The sequence below is a fragment of the Dipteris shenzhenensis genome, chromosome 8 (genome assembly GCF_047967505.1).
Source record: "Dipteris shenzhenensis isolate YYH24624 ecotype China chromosome 8, Dip_SZ_1.0, whole genome shotgun sequence".
Taxonomy (NCBI): Eukaryota; Viridiplantae; Streptophyta; class Polypodiopsida; order Gleicheniales; family Dipteridaceae; genus Dipteris; species Dipteris shenzhenensis.
In genome coordinates, this window is record NC_141603.1 from 986,179 (window position 1) to 1,005,413 (window position 19,235).

The window sequence follows — 19,235 nt, forward strand, 5'->3', positions numbered from 1 at the left end:
CCACAGTGGTCTATATGAGCTACTTGATTCCGTACTTTGTCTCATAGGCCAGCGAGGCCTCCTGCGAACGTTAATCTCTCTCTCTCTCTCTCTCTCTCTCTCTCTCTCTATCTGTCTGTCTATCTATCTATATATATATATAATGTATGTATATATATATATATATATATATATATATATATATATATCCTTCCCACCTCTTCCTTTCTCTATCCTGCCCCTTCTCCTTCCTTCTTCCCCTCATTCTCTCTCCCTTCCGCTCTTCTAGCCCCTTTCTCTAATCTGCCTCCTACCCTTTTTCTACAAAAAGAAAATTCTCTCTTTTGCAAACTAAAAGCCAACTCACCTCCCAATGCTTTTGATTATCTTAGTGATGATGAATCATTTCATTGAACACTCAGTACTGATCTGCAGTTTCCACTATATAACACTATTTGCCCAACATGTTCTCACAAAATTAAAGCAAAATCCTACTACTTTGTGTCTGCTTTCTCAGCAATGCGATGCTCTGTAACATCAGGGAATTATTAAAAACTAACAACACCAAAACCAATCTTGCCTGATGATCATCAAAGGGAGGATTGTAAGAGCAGCCAGGCCCATCAACTTCAACAGCTGCAGCAACACCATCCCGATTCCGAACTTTCTTTTGCCGAACAGTCTTTTGGCCCCAAAATAAAAATAATGATGAGTTAAGAATATCCTGGTATAAAGCTAGATATCTCTAACTTCATTTAGTCCATAACTTTCTCACGAAACATTAAAAGCACAACAGAACTGGAAAATATCTGCAAGAGAACCTGACTAGTGGTATTGCACAGGCTATTGTCTTTATCTGGTCCAACCAACAAAGAGAAACATATCAATACAACAAACAACTTGATTTCTATTACTCAACTCATGAGAAGCATGCCATCAATGAAATACAACACCAAAATCACGGACGACCCTGGAAAATAGTCCAAACCACTGGCAGACAAAATCACGGACGACCCTGGAAAATAGTCCAAACCACGGGCAGACGTGTAGGTGTTTATCCTCTAAATAGCAAAATAACAGATAGCAGAACAGCCCGTATGCTCAAATGATGCACCCCAAACCTAGAAGAAGCCAAAAACATTCCTCAGTTGATCATGTCTTGTTTGCAATTTAAACATCCCCAAATTTGAACAGAACAAACCTTCAACACCCCAAATGTCGAAAAAGCCTCCCACTCTCTTCTCCTGAGTCTGTGCCAAACAATCACCATACGTGAGATGTTGCTTTTTTCAATGACCAAAATATATGAATCCACCTGAATCATTGATTAAACATGCATTGTGAATTACACCTTTCTCACGTCATGCCCTGGGGTTTTGCTTTTGATTAACTTTGCCGCCATATTGCTTTTGCCCATCTTTTTGGGGGCCTTTGGTAAAGGAGGTACCAGAGATGCTCTCTCTAAGATAGAATCACAATGAAGCATCCTTTCTTTATGCTTAGTTGTTTTCTTTGCTATTGAGGTGTCTGTCCAACATGGCATCAAATAATGAGCTTCCCGGTTTGAGAACATCGATAACATTGTCAACCTTCTTCCTTTTTTTGACATCCAATCCTAATAAACATTACCTGGAAGACCTATAATAAGAAACACAGACATCCATAACATGATCGTTTTTACTCATGGATGAAAACAAATCAATGCAGGCTTCCAAGTTTATTTGATGCAAACACCACAAGCACGTATTCTAACCTAGAAAAGAGTGCCTTGAGCGAATATGATTTTGCACAGGAAACAAAATAATCTTGGAAAAGAAGACATCAATAGCATTTGAATTGACAAGACAAGCTTGGAGGTGGTGGAGGGACTCTGAATACACTGAATGCTTATTGCTTATAAAGTAAATGTGCCCAAATTGTCCTAAACTTGTTCACCTCTTTTGACTCTCAATGGTCCAAGGAGATAGTGCTTCTAGCAACATTTACTCTACCACCCTCTCATAATAAAATTATTCTAGCTTTGAGTTATCTCCTTCTACACAAAAGCACTTAGGGTTCCTGATTCACTCCAGTTCTATGATGTATGGCGGTATCAAACTAAACAATAACTGCAAACCTCATAAATCATCCAAATCTATGATGAATATCTCCACCCCATGCAAACCCTAGGTGAACTCCATCAAGGACTAGCTACTATGGAATCCCCACTAATGCCATCAACGCCCAATAGAGGGTGCAAACAATAGTATAAACATAAGCTCTCACACATCCATATCCACACACCCACATGTACTTGACATGTCCATTTATACCGAGCTCTTCGTTTTGAGTTTCTGTCAGCACTCCGGGCAGCGGGGTGAAAGGCAGGCTCGGCCGAGACAATGGCTAGCACTAAAGAAGAATGTTAGAAATCCATCTCCACCACTTCCATTTGTTCACATTCGGTGTCAGAGCGGGTTGCCCCCTGCCTCCCCATGCTTGCCCAAGCCTCGTGGGTTGATTCCCTTGCAAGGGGTTTCCTAGCTGGGTGACCTACCTGGATTTTTGACCACCTTCAGCTGCTGGCTGGACTGTACAGAAGCAAGTCGCACCTGTTTCTTGCAAACAGTGAGCTTGGTAGCTCTGGCTACTGGCTGCGGACCCTTCAGGCAAAGCTTTGAAGCTGCACCAGATAACCCCAGTCAGGCCACCTTTAAAACAGTGAATTTCCTTTGGAAGAGCTCCTGTGCTGTTTCTGTTTCAAACTGTTCATTCAAAGCTATGACAGGTTTGGAAGGTCAAGTTTCTGCCCAAACAGTCAGTGAAAACAGCTCGCACTGTTCATCACAGTTGCTCTCTGCCTTGATTTCTGTGCAAACAAACTTGTCATCTTCAGGCCCGGCCTATTCTGTAAAATTGGAGGAGGATCTTGTGCATGAAGAAGGCCTTTCCAGTCAAACTTGGTCGCCTATCTTAGTAAAAGTTTTGCAGCAAGCTTGGAGCTTGGTTGACCTACTTGGAGAGCTACCCTAACAGAGTTTTCGCTTGAACAGTTCTGTAATTCACTCGTCAAGCTACTCTTGGAAGTCATATCTTGGGGGCATTCAGTCCAAAAACTGATTTTTCAGTCAGTGTACTTGCTACATACTTTTGTGGTAATTCCCCTGGTAAAAATTTATTCCTTTACTCCTTGCATTTGGAGTTTTCCTGTCCTTACATTTTGGGGCATTTGTTATTGAGGAGTTTTTCTTTCAGCACAGTCAGTATTCAGTGGGATATTTTTTTCTTTTGGTTGAGTCAAGCATTAGATTTGATTCTTTGTCCAACTATTCAAACAGTCCATTTTCAGGCTGCATTTGCCTAGCAAAGTAATGGCTCGTGGAACAAAGTCCTGTTGTTGTGAATGCAGTATAATGATTCACAGCATCTGAATTTTTTGGGACTGTTTGTGCATTCATCATGAAATCAGACTCGGGATCCTGAAGATGTTTTTCAAGTTTTGGCCCAAGAGGATAAATTGGATGGCACCAATTATACTCTGAGTGAGCTTTGTGGTCAAGAATCTTTTGGTTACAAAGAATCTATGGGGTTATGTTACAAGTGAAGATGTGAAACCGGACCAAAAACCCTAAACAAATCTGTATCCAGCTTTAAAACCCTAAAAACAAATCACTGTTGGTTGAAACGCAACCTGGATCTTCGATTCGCAGCAGATAATCACCAAGATGGACTTCGAATTTCATAGATAATAGGGAAAAACAGCATCTAATAGTTTCATCTGACAAGGAGCAGCAGTAGATTTCTTCTGGGAATCAAACCGAACTGAGAGAGGGAGAGAAAGAACAGAGACTGATACTTCCACGCAATATTTCACAAGAACTTTGCGATAGAAACTGGAGAACACAAACTGAAATCTGAAAATCAGAATTGCAGCACTTATCTCAAAGATTCTTCGCGCTAGAACTGAGGGAGAGAACAAGGAGACGCAGCACGCGCAACACTAGGGCCCAGAAATAAGGGCTGGACCCCCCCGAAGGTCTTTATTGCAATAGAAAATACTTTGTACAACTAGCTCTAAGAAGAGCATGAAGCTGAGTACAACTCTTGAATGAATCTGGGAGGCTTGGGGGCTTTCTTTTATAGACTAGGCCTAGCAAAAAGCTAGGGCCTGCATTCTAAAAGCTACTTTTGCAAAAAAGAACCAAGCTTTTTAGGCTTTCTTTTTAAAACTAGCGCTTCTTTTTGCACTCTCTTAGGTCCTACACATTGCACAAACAAGTTCCAACACTTTAACCCATTAGAGGTTAGCGAAATGCATGCATTCTTGGTTCTTGGACTAATCCTAGTCCCTTGTGGGCGTTCCCACGGTTCTCTTTTACTAATGCAAAGCAAAAGTAGAACAAAGCTTATTCTAGTTAACCAAACTTTCTTGACCATCGTCAATGCAATAAAGATTCCTCTTTATGTCTTGGGAGAAGTTACCAATTTGGTGACAAGATACCCGACCAGGAGAATACAAGACATTGTGGAAGGCTTGAATCAGTCCTATCAACTAATGACAACAAAATCCTCCCTACTCCTTTCATGGGATATGAAGGATTGTTAGCACAAGACACTCTTTTGCCAACACTTCCTGAAAGTAATGTGCCTGGAAGCACCGCTAGCAAAGTACCATACACCATCTGAGACATCACTCACAGCGAGTGAGGCAACCTCATGGTTCGCGTCGCACTTGGCATCATAACTGCAAATAAAAAAAGACCACTCTTTTGTAACAAAGTTAGCTGAGGGACCCTTGTTTGCATCTAATGCATTTGAAATTGTCATGCCGACTTCTTTCTTTTTCCTTTCTTTCTCCAACCTTTTCATGCATTCATTTATCTGGTGTCAAGGTTTCTTGCAATAATGGCACCATTTTTCTTGGGTTGATCCGCATTTTCTGAAATGTTCTTTGATGGCTGAGTTGTATCAGTCGTGGATTGATAACCACAAGACTTATTTTAGCCTTTAGCCAACAAGGCTTGATCATCATCATGCACCTTAACAAACTTGTTTGTCCTTGTCAGTTCTTCCTGCGACAGCAACCCCACAATCTCTTGAAAAGTGAGTGGAGCTTTACTCCCCCTCATGGACAAATTCAGAGAAGTGTGAAAACTCAAATACGTCTCAGGCAAAGAATTCAAAATTGTAGATATAAGCTGACTATCAAATATGACTTCATCAATGTTCAGTCGTTGTTCTCCAAGATCCTGGATCTTAGTCAAATGGTTTGACATTGAATCCCCTCTTGACATTATCAGAGACCCTGGCCCTATTCCTGTCACGGGCATCCACAAGCCCGTGGCCATGCTAACTGGTGCCAGTGCAGGCAACCAAGTCAACTACCATGCAAGCATCCATACAGCCATGCAGGAAGCCCTGCACAGTCAGCAATCAGCACACAGTCAACAGACAATCAGCGCCACATCATCGCAGGTCAAAAACATAGAGTTGACTTTTTGGTCGAAAGTTAACTTGTTGACTTTTTGACCGGCTTGGTCTACGGTCAGCGTTGACCAAGTCGGCCAAGCTGACCTTACAGCCTATAAAAGGGCAGCCTCATTCTTCATCCACTCCTCAAGCCTTCAAGCCTTCAGAGCAGCAGAGCCCAGGCCTCCCCACAGCAGACCAACAGGGTAGCCTCACCCTCTTCAAGGATCTAGTGAGGATTCACCTCCTCTAGGCAATCTAGTCTTCCAGTTTTGCAGTGAGGTATTCAGCCCCTTCATACAGTTGTGTTCAGCCCCTTGGGCATTCATTATTCAGTTGTATCTATTTCCTCTTCAGAAATCCACTACATTCTCTCCCTCTGATTCTCTCACTCACATCCACAGCATCACTTTGTGTATTGAGTGCATCATCTTGCAGTAGCAATTAGTATTGAGCAGGAGAGAGAGTGAGGATAGTCTATCTCCCACTACAATTCCTTGCCAAATACATACTCTCTTAGGTATCCCCAGCTTCCTTCGAAGTTTTGGAGGAGTGGATATGAGGAATGAAAGACAAAGCTTGGGCATCTCCCAATCCTATCTCCTTTGATCCTCTATAGGAGGGAGCAGCGAGTGTAACTGCTACAGCCTACGACTGGCCTCGCCTAAGCTTGCTGTCCACCTCCTTGCTGAGGTGCACCAAGAGAAATAACAGTTGCCAAGGATCCCTCCATATATCATTTTTCCAGATTTTCATGGGTGTATCATTTGAAAGAAAAATCCGATGTCTTTTAATGCTTCAAGCAATTCATAGCTATGCTTGAGAATGAGCATGAATGCAAAGTGCAAACTTTGAGAGCAGACAAAAGAGGGCAATACATATCCAATGCCTTCAAAAATTCTTGAACAAAATAGAGAATATGCATCAGTTTACAGTCCCTTGTACACCTCAACAAAATGGTATTGCTGAGAGAAAGAACAGGTCTCTAATGGAATATAGTCAGATGCATGATTAAAGGGAAAAGATTGCCACACAGATTTTTGTTGGAGGCAATAAGTGTGCAGCACATGTTTTGAACAGATGCCCCACCAAGGCCTTTAAGTGTTTGAGTCTTGGTACAATAGAAAACCGAAGGTACACTACCTCAGGGTGTTTGGCTGTACAACCCATGCACATATGCCTAATATATTCAGAAGCAAGCTAGATGATAACAGTAGAGAGAGCAAGGCTTACCGTCTCTACAATCCTCAGACAAGAAGGATTTTGGTTAGTGGATGTCATGTGCACGGATTGGTATCTCACGTGTACTAGGTACACATAACTAGCTCAGGTTAGCCTGGGGAGGCTTAGAGCTAGGCAGGCTTGATTCTCGGGTTGAGTGGCAAGGGTACGAACTATTTATAGGTCTTCGCTATTTTTGGCGCTCGGGGCCCGAGTCTATAAAAGGGGCCCAGGGGGTTCAGTTCACAGTGTGCAGTTGGGAGCAAGTTTCGTTCCCAGGTGCCAGGACTGTTCCTGGATTGAGTCGCAGACGCGCGCCTGCATCTTAGCGTAGCCCAAGGCCCAGTGACAGATCCAAGGCTTCACAACGCCACTTGGTGGTATGGGACACCAGGCTGGTTTGGATCTGATTGGGAGTTCGTGCCAGTAGCTCAGCTCGTAGCTCGGAGGGGACATCTTCTGATTCGGGATCACATCCTGTAGATGTCATGGTTGGGTGGTGAGCAGCCTGCTCAGATCTGACGTTGTGTGTGGTTCGCTTACAGATCAGGGGTTTCAGGAGTGCTGGGACGTGTCAGTTGGTATCAGAGCCAGCTCCTAAGGTAGGAACTTCTGATGCGGGAATTTTTGACGAATTTTTCCTCCATGTATGCCCAAAATTCGAAATCTGTTGCTGCGTTTGCTGCTGGGTACCTGGGTTAGCAGGGGTGGACAGATGATAGGGAAAAGGTAGAAGAAAGGAGGTAGAGAATTCGAGATTCCTGAAGGAGCTCGTGAGAGAAGGCTGTAGGAAGCTGGAGAGAGAGCAGAGAAGTAGGAGAGAGAGGCGAAAAGGCTGCGAGGGAGGCGGAGAGGTGACGCCTAGGCTGTACGGAATCAGGCGGGTGCAGGAAGAGGCGCTGTAGGGCAGCGAACAGGCTGTGAACAGCCTGCGTAGAGGGTGCTTTTTTCGAAAAAAGCACCCCCTCCAAAGCTGGGGGAGGTTGGCCTTTTTTGGAAGCAGGGTTTCCTAATAAGGCTGCCCTGCTCCCTATATAGATGGTGCAGGGTACCAGCCCACCCACAGCCTCGCCTAGTGCCTTGTAGCTGCCCCTTGAACTGCGTGCCTGCCTGCGCCAGCCTGCTTCAGCCTGTCCGTACCTGCGCCAGCCCTGCAACAGCACCGTACAGTTGCGCCAGCCTGCGTCAGCAGCCGTACGCTGCCTGTGTCAGCCATCGCCATCCGTACGGTACCTGCTGCTGCGAACTCTGCCTGCGTCAGCACCTCCTGCATCGCGCCTATACCTGCAGACTGTACGGACGCCGTAAAGCCCATGTCAGCACCTGTACGGCCTGCGTCAGCAGACCGTACAGCCACGTCAGCAGCTGTTCACCGCAGGATTTCGCACGTGTATCGGGTGGCGGGATCAGTGAAATTCGGGGATTCGTGGGCTTCCGGTTCGCGTTTCCAGCATCTCTTTCCGTCGGCATCTCTTGGGACGGTTTTCCTCTGCTCCATTCTTCTTTGCGCTTCGTTTCAGTCAGTTATCTTTCTCAGTTTATATTCAGATCAGATTTCAGTTATGTCTGATTCTGCAAATCCCGAGTCCACCATGGGAGAACAGGATTTGGATTACACTCCTGTGGGAGAGGAGGATCAGAATCTCTATGATGACTTGATAACCAAAAAGGCCTTCAGTGAATTTACGACTGCTCTAGATCGAAAATTCGAGCAGGTCAATGCAAATCAAACGGGGTTGACACAGCAACTCCAGGGGATTCAAGCAACTCTCACCCTTCTGGCTAGCACTGTGCACGCACTCACGCATGTGGATGCCATGGCTTCAGTGCTAGGCCCGAATATAACTCCAGACCCTTTTCCGGGCGACCAAAAGTCTAGAACGAAGAAAGTAGTTGACACTTGGTTACACAAGTGGCAGGTACACTTCCAGTTCCACCCATACCCAGATGAGAAGAAGATCTAGCTTGCAGCGGGGTTCATGTCAGGTAAAGCATTGCTATGGTGGAAGGAACTCCAGCCTAAGCCCGATACCTAGACAAATTTTGAAGGGGTCTTCAGGAAGGAGTTCCTGAAGAAGGAGGATGATTACGATATCGTTGGCAAGCTCAAAGCCCTCGATATGTCAAAGTTAAACTTGACCTTTGAAATTTATCTTCAAAGATTTCGGGATCTGCAAACCAGGGCCACTAAGATGGATCCAGTGACCTTGTTAGGTTTCTTCGTGGATGGTTTGCCAGACTCCTACAAGTTGCAGATAAAGAACAACAAATGCACAACGTTGCAGGAGGCCATGACTTATGCGCGCATATATGATGATACCATGGCCGGTGCCAAAGCAACCACAGTTTCCGACACGAGTGGAAAGAACAAACGCAAGTTCTTTCAGCATACGACTGGTACTGGGGAGACGAAGTCTACGGACAACGCCTCCAAGAAAAACTTGACTCCAGCAAAAAATGGTAAAGCCCATTTCCTTCGCACTTTGAGGCTCAAGAAAGAAGGACGATGCTTCTATTGCGAGGAGCGGGGCCACACAAAGAATGAGTGTCCCAAGCGCAAGAACCAAAAGTTGGTGCTTGGACCGAAGCTCCAGGCGGGTACAGGTACCAAGGCCAAGGGAGCGAACCAAGCCTCGATGCAAGGTATTTCAATAAATGTCATTATCAGCCCACTTTCTTGTAATTGTACTTTCAATACTTCGTTGTTTCGTTCCCATGATCTTTCCCGAGTTTATAAAGAAGTTATGGACCAACAGGTTCACATTCTCTTTGATCCGGGCAGCTCTCACAATTTTGTTAATTACAAATTTGTGCAGAAGATGGGGCTGTCCACAGTACCTAGCGACCACACTTATGAGGTGCAGCTTCCAGCTGGGAAGCAATTTTGGGATCGCAAGGTTGAAGCGCTTCCTATCCGGATTTAGGCCTACACGGGAGCTCTTACATGTTATGTTATGCATTTGGAGCATGTAGACTTGTTGATCGGAATAGAGTGGTTTAAAACCCACAATATTCAGATCGGATGGACGGAGCATACGCTTTCTTTTGTAGATAAGGACACCACATTTTGTATTCAATGTGATAAAATTCCCTCTTCTCAGGGGCCTATTGTATCTGCGATGCAGCTTCGGAATATATTAAACACTTCTCATTATGATGTCTATCAGTGTGTTTTGATTCCGCTTTCTTCATTTGTTGTTTCTGTTATTAACAAGAATGAATTAAGTGTCTTTGAACACCGTGAATTGAGAATGTTGTTAGATAGTTTTAAGGACATATTCCCAGCTCAACTGCCGGAAGGTTTACCTCCAGAACGGGCAGTAGATCATCGCATAGACTTAGTTCCAGGGGCTCAACCTATCAGTGTACCACCTTATAGGATGAGCCAGGTAGAGGAGGATGAGCTAGCTAGCCAGCTTCAGGATTACTTGAATATGGGCTATATCCGCCCAAGCAAATCACCTTGGGATGCACCTGTCCTCTTAAGAAAGAAGAAAGATTCTTCCTGGAAAATGTGTATAGATTATAAATGATTAAATAAAGTCACAATTAAGAACCGCTATCCTTTTCCTCGTTTCGATGATTTGATAGACCGTTTGGCCGGAGCGAAGTATTTCACTAAGATTGATTTGCGGACGGGTTATCACCAAATCCGTATCTATGCTAAACACATAGATAGGACCGCATTCCGGACTAGGTATGGTCATTACGAGTTTCTCGTATTACCTTTTGGTTTGACCAATGCTCCTGCTACTTTCCAGCAGATGATGAACGATTTGTTCAGGGATTTTCTGGGCAAATTTGTTGTAGTGTTCTTAGATGACATCTTGGTATATAGTCAAACGCTTGAGGATCACATAGGACACCTCCAGGTTGTCTTAGTTGTTCTAAGACAGCATAAGCTTTATGCCAAGATGAGTAAATGTGACTTCTTTATGAAGGAGATCATTTACTTAGGACACAAGATTTCTTCTGAAGGTATTAGCATTGATCTGGATCGTATCCAGAAGGTTTTAGAATGGCCCATCCCTCAGACTGTGAAACAACTTCATTCTTTCCTAGGATTTACAGTATTTCTTCGGAAGTCTGTGCGTGATTATTCACATATCACGGCACCATTGACAAACATATTGAAAGGTCGCGGACGCAGGTCTACCCAGCCGATCTCTTGGAATGATGCAATGAACAAGGCTTTTAAAACCTTGAAGTTTTCTATCAAGGAAGCACCCGTTCTTGCATTACCCGATCCTACCCGGTCTTATGTTTTAGAGGCCGATGCGAGTGATTATGCGATTGGGGCAGCTCTATTCCAAGAGGGCAGACCTGTAGCTTTCGAGAGTAAGAAGCTAGACGACACTTAGTATCGTTGGCCCACACTCGAAAAGGAACTTTATGCTGTAGTGTATGCTCTTAAGGTTTGGAGACACTACTTGTATGGTTCAAAGTTCCTTGTCTTGACTGATCATCAGTCAGTCAATTAAATATGTGTGTGATCGATCAGAATTGAGGGGAAGGAAAGCTAGATGAGAAGAATTAATGCAGGATTTTGATTTTGAAATACGTTATCGTAAAGGTTCGTTGAATAGTGTGGCGGATGCTTTAAGTCGGGTTAAGTTTGTAAATGCTCTGTCATTTACGGAAATATCCTCAGACCTATTTCAATCCTTGAGAGCGCTATACGCAACTGATAGTCATTTCAGTTCTTATTGGCAGAGAGTCCAGGATGGGAGCTCCATGGTTGACCAGGACTCAGGGATTGTGCCACCTATGGTACAGGCGGCGGGAGGTCAGTGGATGATTAGGAACGGCTTGCTGTTCCGGAATGAAAAGATTTGTGTGCCTGATGTTCTAGACCTTAAATCCAAGATTCTCTAGGAGTGTCATGATGCTCCTAGTGCTGGACATCCGGGTATACATAGGACTCTGTCTCTTGTTAAGCATACCTTTTATTGGCCTAAGATGTGTGCATTTATAGAGAACTATGTAGTAGGTTGCCGGGTTTGTCAGGTTACTAAGGCAGAACACCTTAGAAGCGCGGGCTTATTACAGCCATTACAGATTCCAGGTAATAAATGGGAAAGTATTTCCATGGATTTTATTACTGGTTTGCCTCGAACGCGCAAGGGTCATGACTCCATTTGGGTCATAGTCGACCGTTTGACAAAAATGGCTAGGTTCTTACCTACTAGAACAACTATTTCAGCTGTTCAGCTGGCTCACGAGTTTGTGGACCACTTGTTTAAGCTGTATGGTTTGCCATCTGACATAGTTAGTGACAGGGACTCAAAGTTTACAAGTAACTTTTGGACACTTGTATTTGAGAAGTTGGAAACTACTCTAAGTATGAGTTCCTCGGATCATGCACAATCCGATGGCAGTACAGAGAAGGTCAACCAGTTGGTTGAAGACATGCTTCGAGCATATGTATCTAAGAGACAGTCTTCATGGGAAGAATATCTACCTATGATTGAATTTGCTTACAACAGTGCAAAGCATTCTAGTACGGGTTACAGTCCTTTTATGCTATAGGTCTTCGCTATTTTTGGCGCTCGGGGCCCGAGTCTATAAAAGGGGCCCAGGGGGTTCAGTTCACAGTGTGCAGTTGGGAGCAAGTTTCGTTCCCAGGTGCCAGGATTGTTCTTGGATTGAGTCGCGGACGCGCGCCTGCATCTTAGCGTAGCCCAAGGCCCAGTGACAGATCCAGGGCTTCACAGCACCACCTGGTGGTATGGGACACCAGGCTGGTTTGGATCTGATTGGGAGTTCGTGCCAGTAGCTCAGCTCGTGGCTTGGAGGGGACATCTTCTGATTCGGGATCACATCCTGTAGATGTCATGGTTGGGTGGTGAGCAGCCTGCTCAGATCTGACGTTGTGTGTGGTTCGCTTACAGATCAGGGGTTTCAGGAGTGCTGGGACGTGTCAGTGGAGATGTGATTTTTGCAGGAAACTCATATTATTCCATGACTAAGTTGATAGGCATCTGCATATAGGCACTCTGGATGTGTTTGGAGGGGCAGTTGAAGGCAATTCAGAGCAGCCACTAGAAAATCAGCCTGCACTTGTTGATGCACAGCAGCATTTGGATGCTCCAGATCAGGTCCAAGATCAAGCAACACATAAGGAGGTGCAAGAGGTTCTCAGAGAATAGAGAGCTGCTTCAAAAGAAGCTAGAACAGTCCCTGCAGACTTTCAGCCCCTCTCTCCAGTAGAACAAGGGCTGGTTCAAGCGGGACAGATGGAGCAAACTTAGTTAATTCAGCTTGGATGAGTTCAGTGTATCATACAAAAGAACCAAGCAGTTTTGAGGATGCTCATGACAGGATGTGAGCCATGCAGGTAGAATTGGATTCTATTAGGAAGAACAATACATGGGAACTAGTGGATTTGCCCAGAGACGAAAGCTACTGGGACAAAGCCGGTATACAAGATTAAAAGACAATCTGATGGTACCATTGACAAGTACAAGGCAAGGCTGGTTGCCAAGGGCCCACTTCTCGGATGACCACCATCAAGTGTGTGGTTTTCAAATCCCTTGTCGGGAACATAAAGTGTGCAGACTCCACAAGGTACTTATGGTCTGAAACAAGCCCATGGGCTTGATATGAGAAAAATCATACATTTTTTAACCGGATAGTCCAACTGAGAGTACCCTTTATGTCAAGAAAGACAAAAAGGATTTGCTGATTATCATACTGTATGTGGATGATATGCTGCTCAACATGCACAATGACGAGAAAGGTACAGGTTTCAAGAAGGATCTTGAAGCTTCATTTTATGCTAACATATGAAGGCATTGTGCTCAAACAGTCAAAATACCTTCAGGGACTGTTGCAAAGGTTCAATTTTCAGGACTGCAAGCCTATTTCACCTCCCATGGAGCCAGAGTTGTCCATGCATGATGGCAATGAACCTTTTGATTTTGTTGTTTACAGTCAGGCTGGCTGTTGGATGCCTTATTTATCTCTGCAATACCCATCCAGATATTCATTTCAATGTGTCCCAGCTGAGCAGGTGCATGCACAACCCAAAGCCACAGCAGTGGTGTGCTCTAAAGCGTGTTTCAGATATTTGCAGGGTAACTTCTTGGTCTGTATTATGCCAGGGGGGTAACTCTGACTTGCATGCTTTCAATGATCACATTGGACTGGTGATTATGCACTAGACATTCCAGCATTGGAAATTGCTTTTTTATTGGCAGTTCATGCATTTCCTGGTTCAGCAAGAAACTATCCACTTTGGCAACTTCATCCTGTGATGCGGAGTACAGAGCAGCCTTCACAACTACAGTTGAATGTGTATGGCTCAGGAGATTGATGCCAGATCGTCATGGTAGTTTTCAGCCATCTACTCTTATACTCACTAACAGTCATAGTGCTATTGCAGTGGGCATGGAATCTTGTGTTTCATGCATGCATAAAGCACATTGAGATCCATTATCATTATGTCATAGAGAGGTTACATGCAGGAGAGATCAATTTGATCTATTGTCCTATACATCAGAATGTCGATATCTTTTCACCAAGGCCCTCTCCTAAGAAAAGTTTGACGCTTTCCGCAAAGCTTTGGGCTTAATTGCATAATGCATTTGATGATGAGATCACACCCTGTACACTAGGACAGTGTTACCGCAGGATGGTCTTAGAAATAATGTATTATTAAGGCAGTGGCCAATGTATGTATTAGCTAGAAGGGTCAGGGACACCCGTGTGGTTAGCCCTCATTGGGTGCCACCCTATGGCATTGTCATGTTGGGCAGCCCTTGTACTCTCATGCTACATCTTGCATTCTTGAGTTCAGCTTGCTCCCTCCATCTCCATCACTTCCAAGCTTCCATTTTGTCCACAGAAAAGGCTATTCAAAAAGTAGTTCACATTCTCTTCATTCAATAGAACTGCTTGTGAAAGACTATACAATTTCATTTTAGTCTCTCCCAAACAAATATTTCTAAACAAAAAATGCTTAGACAATATAAATCATAGGGCAATGCACCACTTAAGAATCAAGATAGAAAAGAATTCGTCGCAATATCAACAAGCCACAACATGGACAAAAACTCTACAAGGTGAAATTTGCATGTCCACTAATATGGCAATAATATATATCTAGATAAATCCAATAACATATCAAAACTAATCCTCTAAAACATAGTGCAGTGTGAAGTTTATTGCTTCGATCTCATGACAGTCACTCACAAGGTTTGCCCTCCTGGGGTGTTTGCTTTCTCATGCTGTGCATGGTGTACTTTTACAATGAGCATACTTAATAGAAGTCTTTTCTTTGGGGGAAAAAAGAAAGCGTAGGGAGTAGTGATCGTGGCAATGGCAATGGCAATGCCAATGCCAATAGATAGAGCCCAAGGATGAACAGTAGATCCGAGCTGACCTTAAAAAAACAGTAAAGGCCGTTATTGTGGAAAGAGGGGACACAAGGGATACTTATGGCACGCGGTACCCAGCATTAAAGTACATGTATATGGGATAATACCCTGTGGCAGTCTAACACTGCTCTAACCTTAATTAGGCCTCTAGTGCTCAGATTTACACGAGTAAGCACACTCTATAGAGCCAAAGATCTAGCTAACTAGAATGCGGTTTCGTTATTGATTGTGATACCTGTTCCAAGATTACCTTGGCCAAGTATCATCATAGGAAAAGGAACAATCACGACTTCTGATTTTTCATAGCAATGCTAAATTCGTCATAGTCATTTGAAAATCCGTCTAAATTTCAAGGACTTCTCAGATCTAGGACGAAGAAGGTCAAAACATAGCGCTTGGGACCCGCATGTATATTGGCGCACGTTCTTGTCTCTGCTGGCAACGCATTGGACTAACTAGTTCTTCACACAGTTGAATCTCTGAAATTTGTTTCCAAAGGAAGCTAGTGCTTCCATGACGGTGCATGAAGCTAAAGGGTTTACGCTCCTATAATTGGAAGCCAAATCATGTCCAACTTCATGCTCGCTCGGCTTGCTACTTCCACGCAAACATGATTTTCCAAGATAACGTCGAGTCACAAAGTACGCACAGACGTTGGAAAAACCATGTCTCCGTCATAAAATTTGCAAGTTGCGCCACGTGTAGTTAAGCAAGCACCTGACGATTTGTCCACGAAAAAGATACGTTCATTCGGGACTGCGTCCAGAGAACCACCGCTGCGCTCTTCTCGTCCTGCTTTTTCGACATAATCATCTATATCTTTGAAGCTGATGTTTGTCCGCCAGGCTTTCTTCCCTTTCCTTGATGATTTCTTGCCTTTGCCCATGGGAGCTCAGTTGCCTGCAGCCCTTGAGCTTCAGGGCTAAAATATTTTGCAGCCCTTGAACTTCAGCGCATTCCCATTGGCACCAGTTAACTTAAATCTTCTTAACGGTTGTTAAAAATGCTTGACCCCCCCAAAAGATGTACTTAAGGCTTTTTGTTAAGAGAAATAAGTTGGAATGTATGGTGGAATGCTACTAAAAGCAAGATTCTTGTTATCATGGTCACGGTCAGCTAATAACTACACAACTTGGGTAGGTTGGGTAGGCAGTCGTTTAAAAGGTCTTCAAAAGATGAACCCATTGTGACCTTAGCTTTAAAGAAGAGAATTTGGATTTATTAAAAATAAACCATCTTGTACGAAAAAAAGCTGCGAAACCTTTAGTCAAGACCACTTAGTGTTTATTAACATAGTGGGTACCAATGGAAATGTAATTCCCTTCTTAAGAGTATCTTTAACTTAACTAAATCTATTATGTTAAACTCACTAAATATAACCTAGCTATAGGTGGGAAAGGGCACTCATTAGTTTAAAGGCCTATCGACAAGGAGTTAAAAAGGCACGATTTAATAAAGTGTCCATTCCAACACGTTAACAAGTGGTACTAGGCGTTGCCAAAATGGGCTAGGTTGACCATTCATGATGCTCAAGGCTAGCCTTCTTTAGGAAGGACAAGGGAAATTTATTGGCGCGGTCAATTATAAGCCTTTATGAGCACTATCATGGATGTTGAAAGTGAGCCTCAAACATTTAAGGATGCACAGGGTCATCCCTTCTAGTAGAAAGCCATGGAGGTTGAGATTAGGTCCATTGAAAAGAATGCCACATGGGATTTGGTTGATCCTCCCATTGGAAAGAATGTTGTGGGCCATATCATCATGGCATAGTTTGAGATTTTCGTTAATAAAGTTTTTCCTTTGCCCTTGTTAAGTGATTGAAAATTTTACCCCCTTGCGCTAGTCTTTTCTCCTCAAATGCACCAAGAGAGACAGACAGACAAACAGACAGACAGATGGAGGGAGGGAGGGTTGGTTGCTTAACAAAAATTAGGGAAGGATTTCGATCAGTTGATGGAGTGTCCATGGTGATCAGATGGGAGGTTGTGTTGAAAAGATTCATTTTTGGTAGAGGAAATTCTAAAAAGAAGCTTGCAATTGGAATAGGTGCTTTAAGGACCTTTTGTCAAGGGAAACAAAGTTGCAATATAGAAAACATGGGATTAACTTAACGGTAAACAACCACCTTAAGTAAGATTTTTTACTACATTAATTAAAACTATTCAACATGGGTACTTATTAGAAAGCCTTAAAAAGAAGAGGCCCATTATGAGGTTGTGTTGAAAAGATTCATTTTTGGTAGAGGAAATTCTAAAAAGAAGCTCGCAATTGGAATAGGTGCTTTAAGGACCTTTTGTCAAGGGAAACAAAGTTGCAATATAGAAAACATGGGATTAACTTAACGGTGCACAACCACCTTAAGTAATATTTTTTACTACATTAATTAAAACTATTCAACATGGGTACTCATTATTAGAAAGCCTTAAAAAGAAGAGGCCCATGTGAATTAAAACTATTCAACATGGGTACTCATTATTAGAAAGCCTTAAAAAGAAGAGGCCCATGTGATCGTAAGCTTAAAGAATGAACTTTACAATGTTAAGGTAAATCATTTTTTGAACAAAATGATTTATACTTTCTAGTTAAGACAATTTGTACATAAAATAATGGGCACCCACTGGAATGGATTTGTATTATTAGGGTTGATGGAACTAAACAAGTCATGCTAAGTTTACTCTGATATAACATAAACGATAGGTGAGAAAGACACTAATATATCATAATTTACATGTAAGAGGTAATAGATCATTGAACCTCACTGCTTCTCTTCCATCCCTTTAGATTTGGGTGTAGATAGCAATGCTCCTCTTTCCTCTCAATCAGAAGCATGTTAGAAATCAAATCATACCTAAAATGGACAAATTTTAAAACCGTTTATTCCATTAAATCTATAGTTTATTCTGGCCTCAGAGCTATGGATTGTGCAAGACTGAGTTTGTGGCCAAATTCTCTAAGAAGAGGCGAGGTAGACCCTTACCTTTTCGAAGTTTCTCTTTCTTGATATACCTTGAGTAAACAGGGTTTGGTAGGTCTAACGCATTTCATTGACCTTAAGCCTCAACTCCTACAAGCTCACTCCATCCATCCAAGTAGATAGGGCTAATACTCCATCAAACAAATACCATTGTATGCATCCTCTATGGCTTTCACTACAAATAATTTAATTGTTATGCTTTTAAATAGGCAGCATATCATAAAGCTCTAAAAATCACTACGTCTACCATTGTGGAATTAAGACCTTTTGACTACGACATCTCAGAGCTTTCATAAGATAGATTCAACATCAATTTCATTTCAAACATGTCGTCTAGTCCAGTTTTCCATCAATCCAAAATCGCTGCCAAACTTTGTGTAAAAAGGCTCCATGTCATGTATATAGACATTTTATAAGTAAACTTTATTCATTTGTTTTTTGAAGCACTCCACTATGTTTTCTTGTTCATTAAAATTTGATGAAAGTAAATATACAAAAGTTATGATAGGTTTTTAGATAAAGATTTAGCTAATCTAATTCATTCAAGAGTATCTAGTTTAAAATTCTCAACTAAAGTTAGTTGTGTTATCTTTGTAGCCATTAGGAATGCTAAGCTAATAAATGTTAGGCAATCATTGAAAGGACAAAGTAGCAAAGGAACACGACAACCATAATGCCATTGCATTGGAAAATAATGCAAAAGATCAAGAATGGTCAAAGAATATAGATGTATGCTACAATTTCATTAGGAAATATGTGGAAGAAGAGATTGTTCATCTAGTTTAGAGGTTCAGGAATGATCAAGCAATAGACATCATCACGAAGCAATACCTTCGGTAAAGTTTGAAACTCGTTTTTCCCTATGTGATATAGATAGATCTAATAATGGGGGAGTGTTTTAATGTATGGAGCATTGAATTAGTCTCATCCATGCACATATCGAGATAGACATGGTGTATATGGTAGAAGGGTAGATTTACACAAATTCTATCTCCCAAGATTTGAAGTCAATGGCAAGTAGTATTGGGTCCTCTAAATGATTGAACTTTTTAGGATTAATCATCTTTCATCATGTACATGTCCTTTGCCCTACTTTTATCATGTGCATTTTCAATGCCCTACTTTTATCATGTACATTTTGTATGCCCTACTTTTGCCGTATGAAATATCTAGTCTAGTCTATCCCCAATTGAGTTTTTTGTGATATTTGAAATGAATTGCTACTAAAAACACTT

General features: G+C 42.6%; 1 protein-coding gene across 1 annotated transcript in view; it reads right to left on the minus strand.

Moving 5' to 3' along the window:
• Positions 1-15,976, minus strand: part of LOC147898929 (Nop53 protein) — a 104,793-nt gene extending 88,817 nt beyond the window's left edge. The window contains exons 1-5 of the mRNA XM_087378160.1: positions 15,744-15,976; positions 1,331-1,506; positions 1,181-1,229; positions 801-835; positions 560-661 (exon numbers count right to left, since the gene is read on the minus strand). Of these exons, the coding sequence (XP_087234286.1) occupies positions 560-661; positions 801-835; positions 1,181-1,229; positions 1,331-1,506; positions 15,744-15,912 (531 nt within the window). The 5' untranslated portion in view covers positions 15,913-15,976. The remainder of the gene's footprint in view (positions 1-559; positions 662-800; positions 836-1,180; positions 1,230-1,330; positions 1,507-15,743) is intronic.
• Between the last annotated feature and the right edge of the window lie 3,259 nt (positions 15,977-19,235).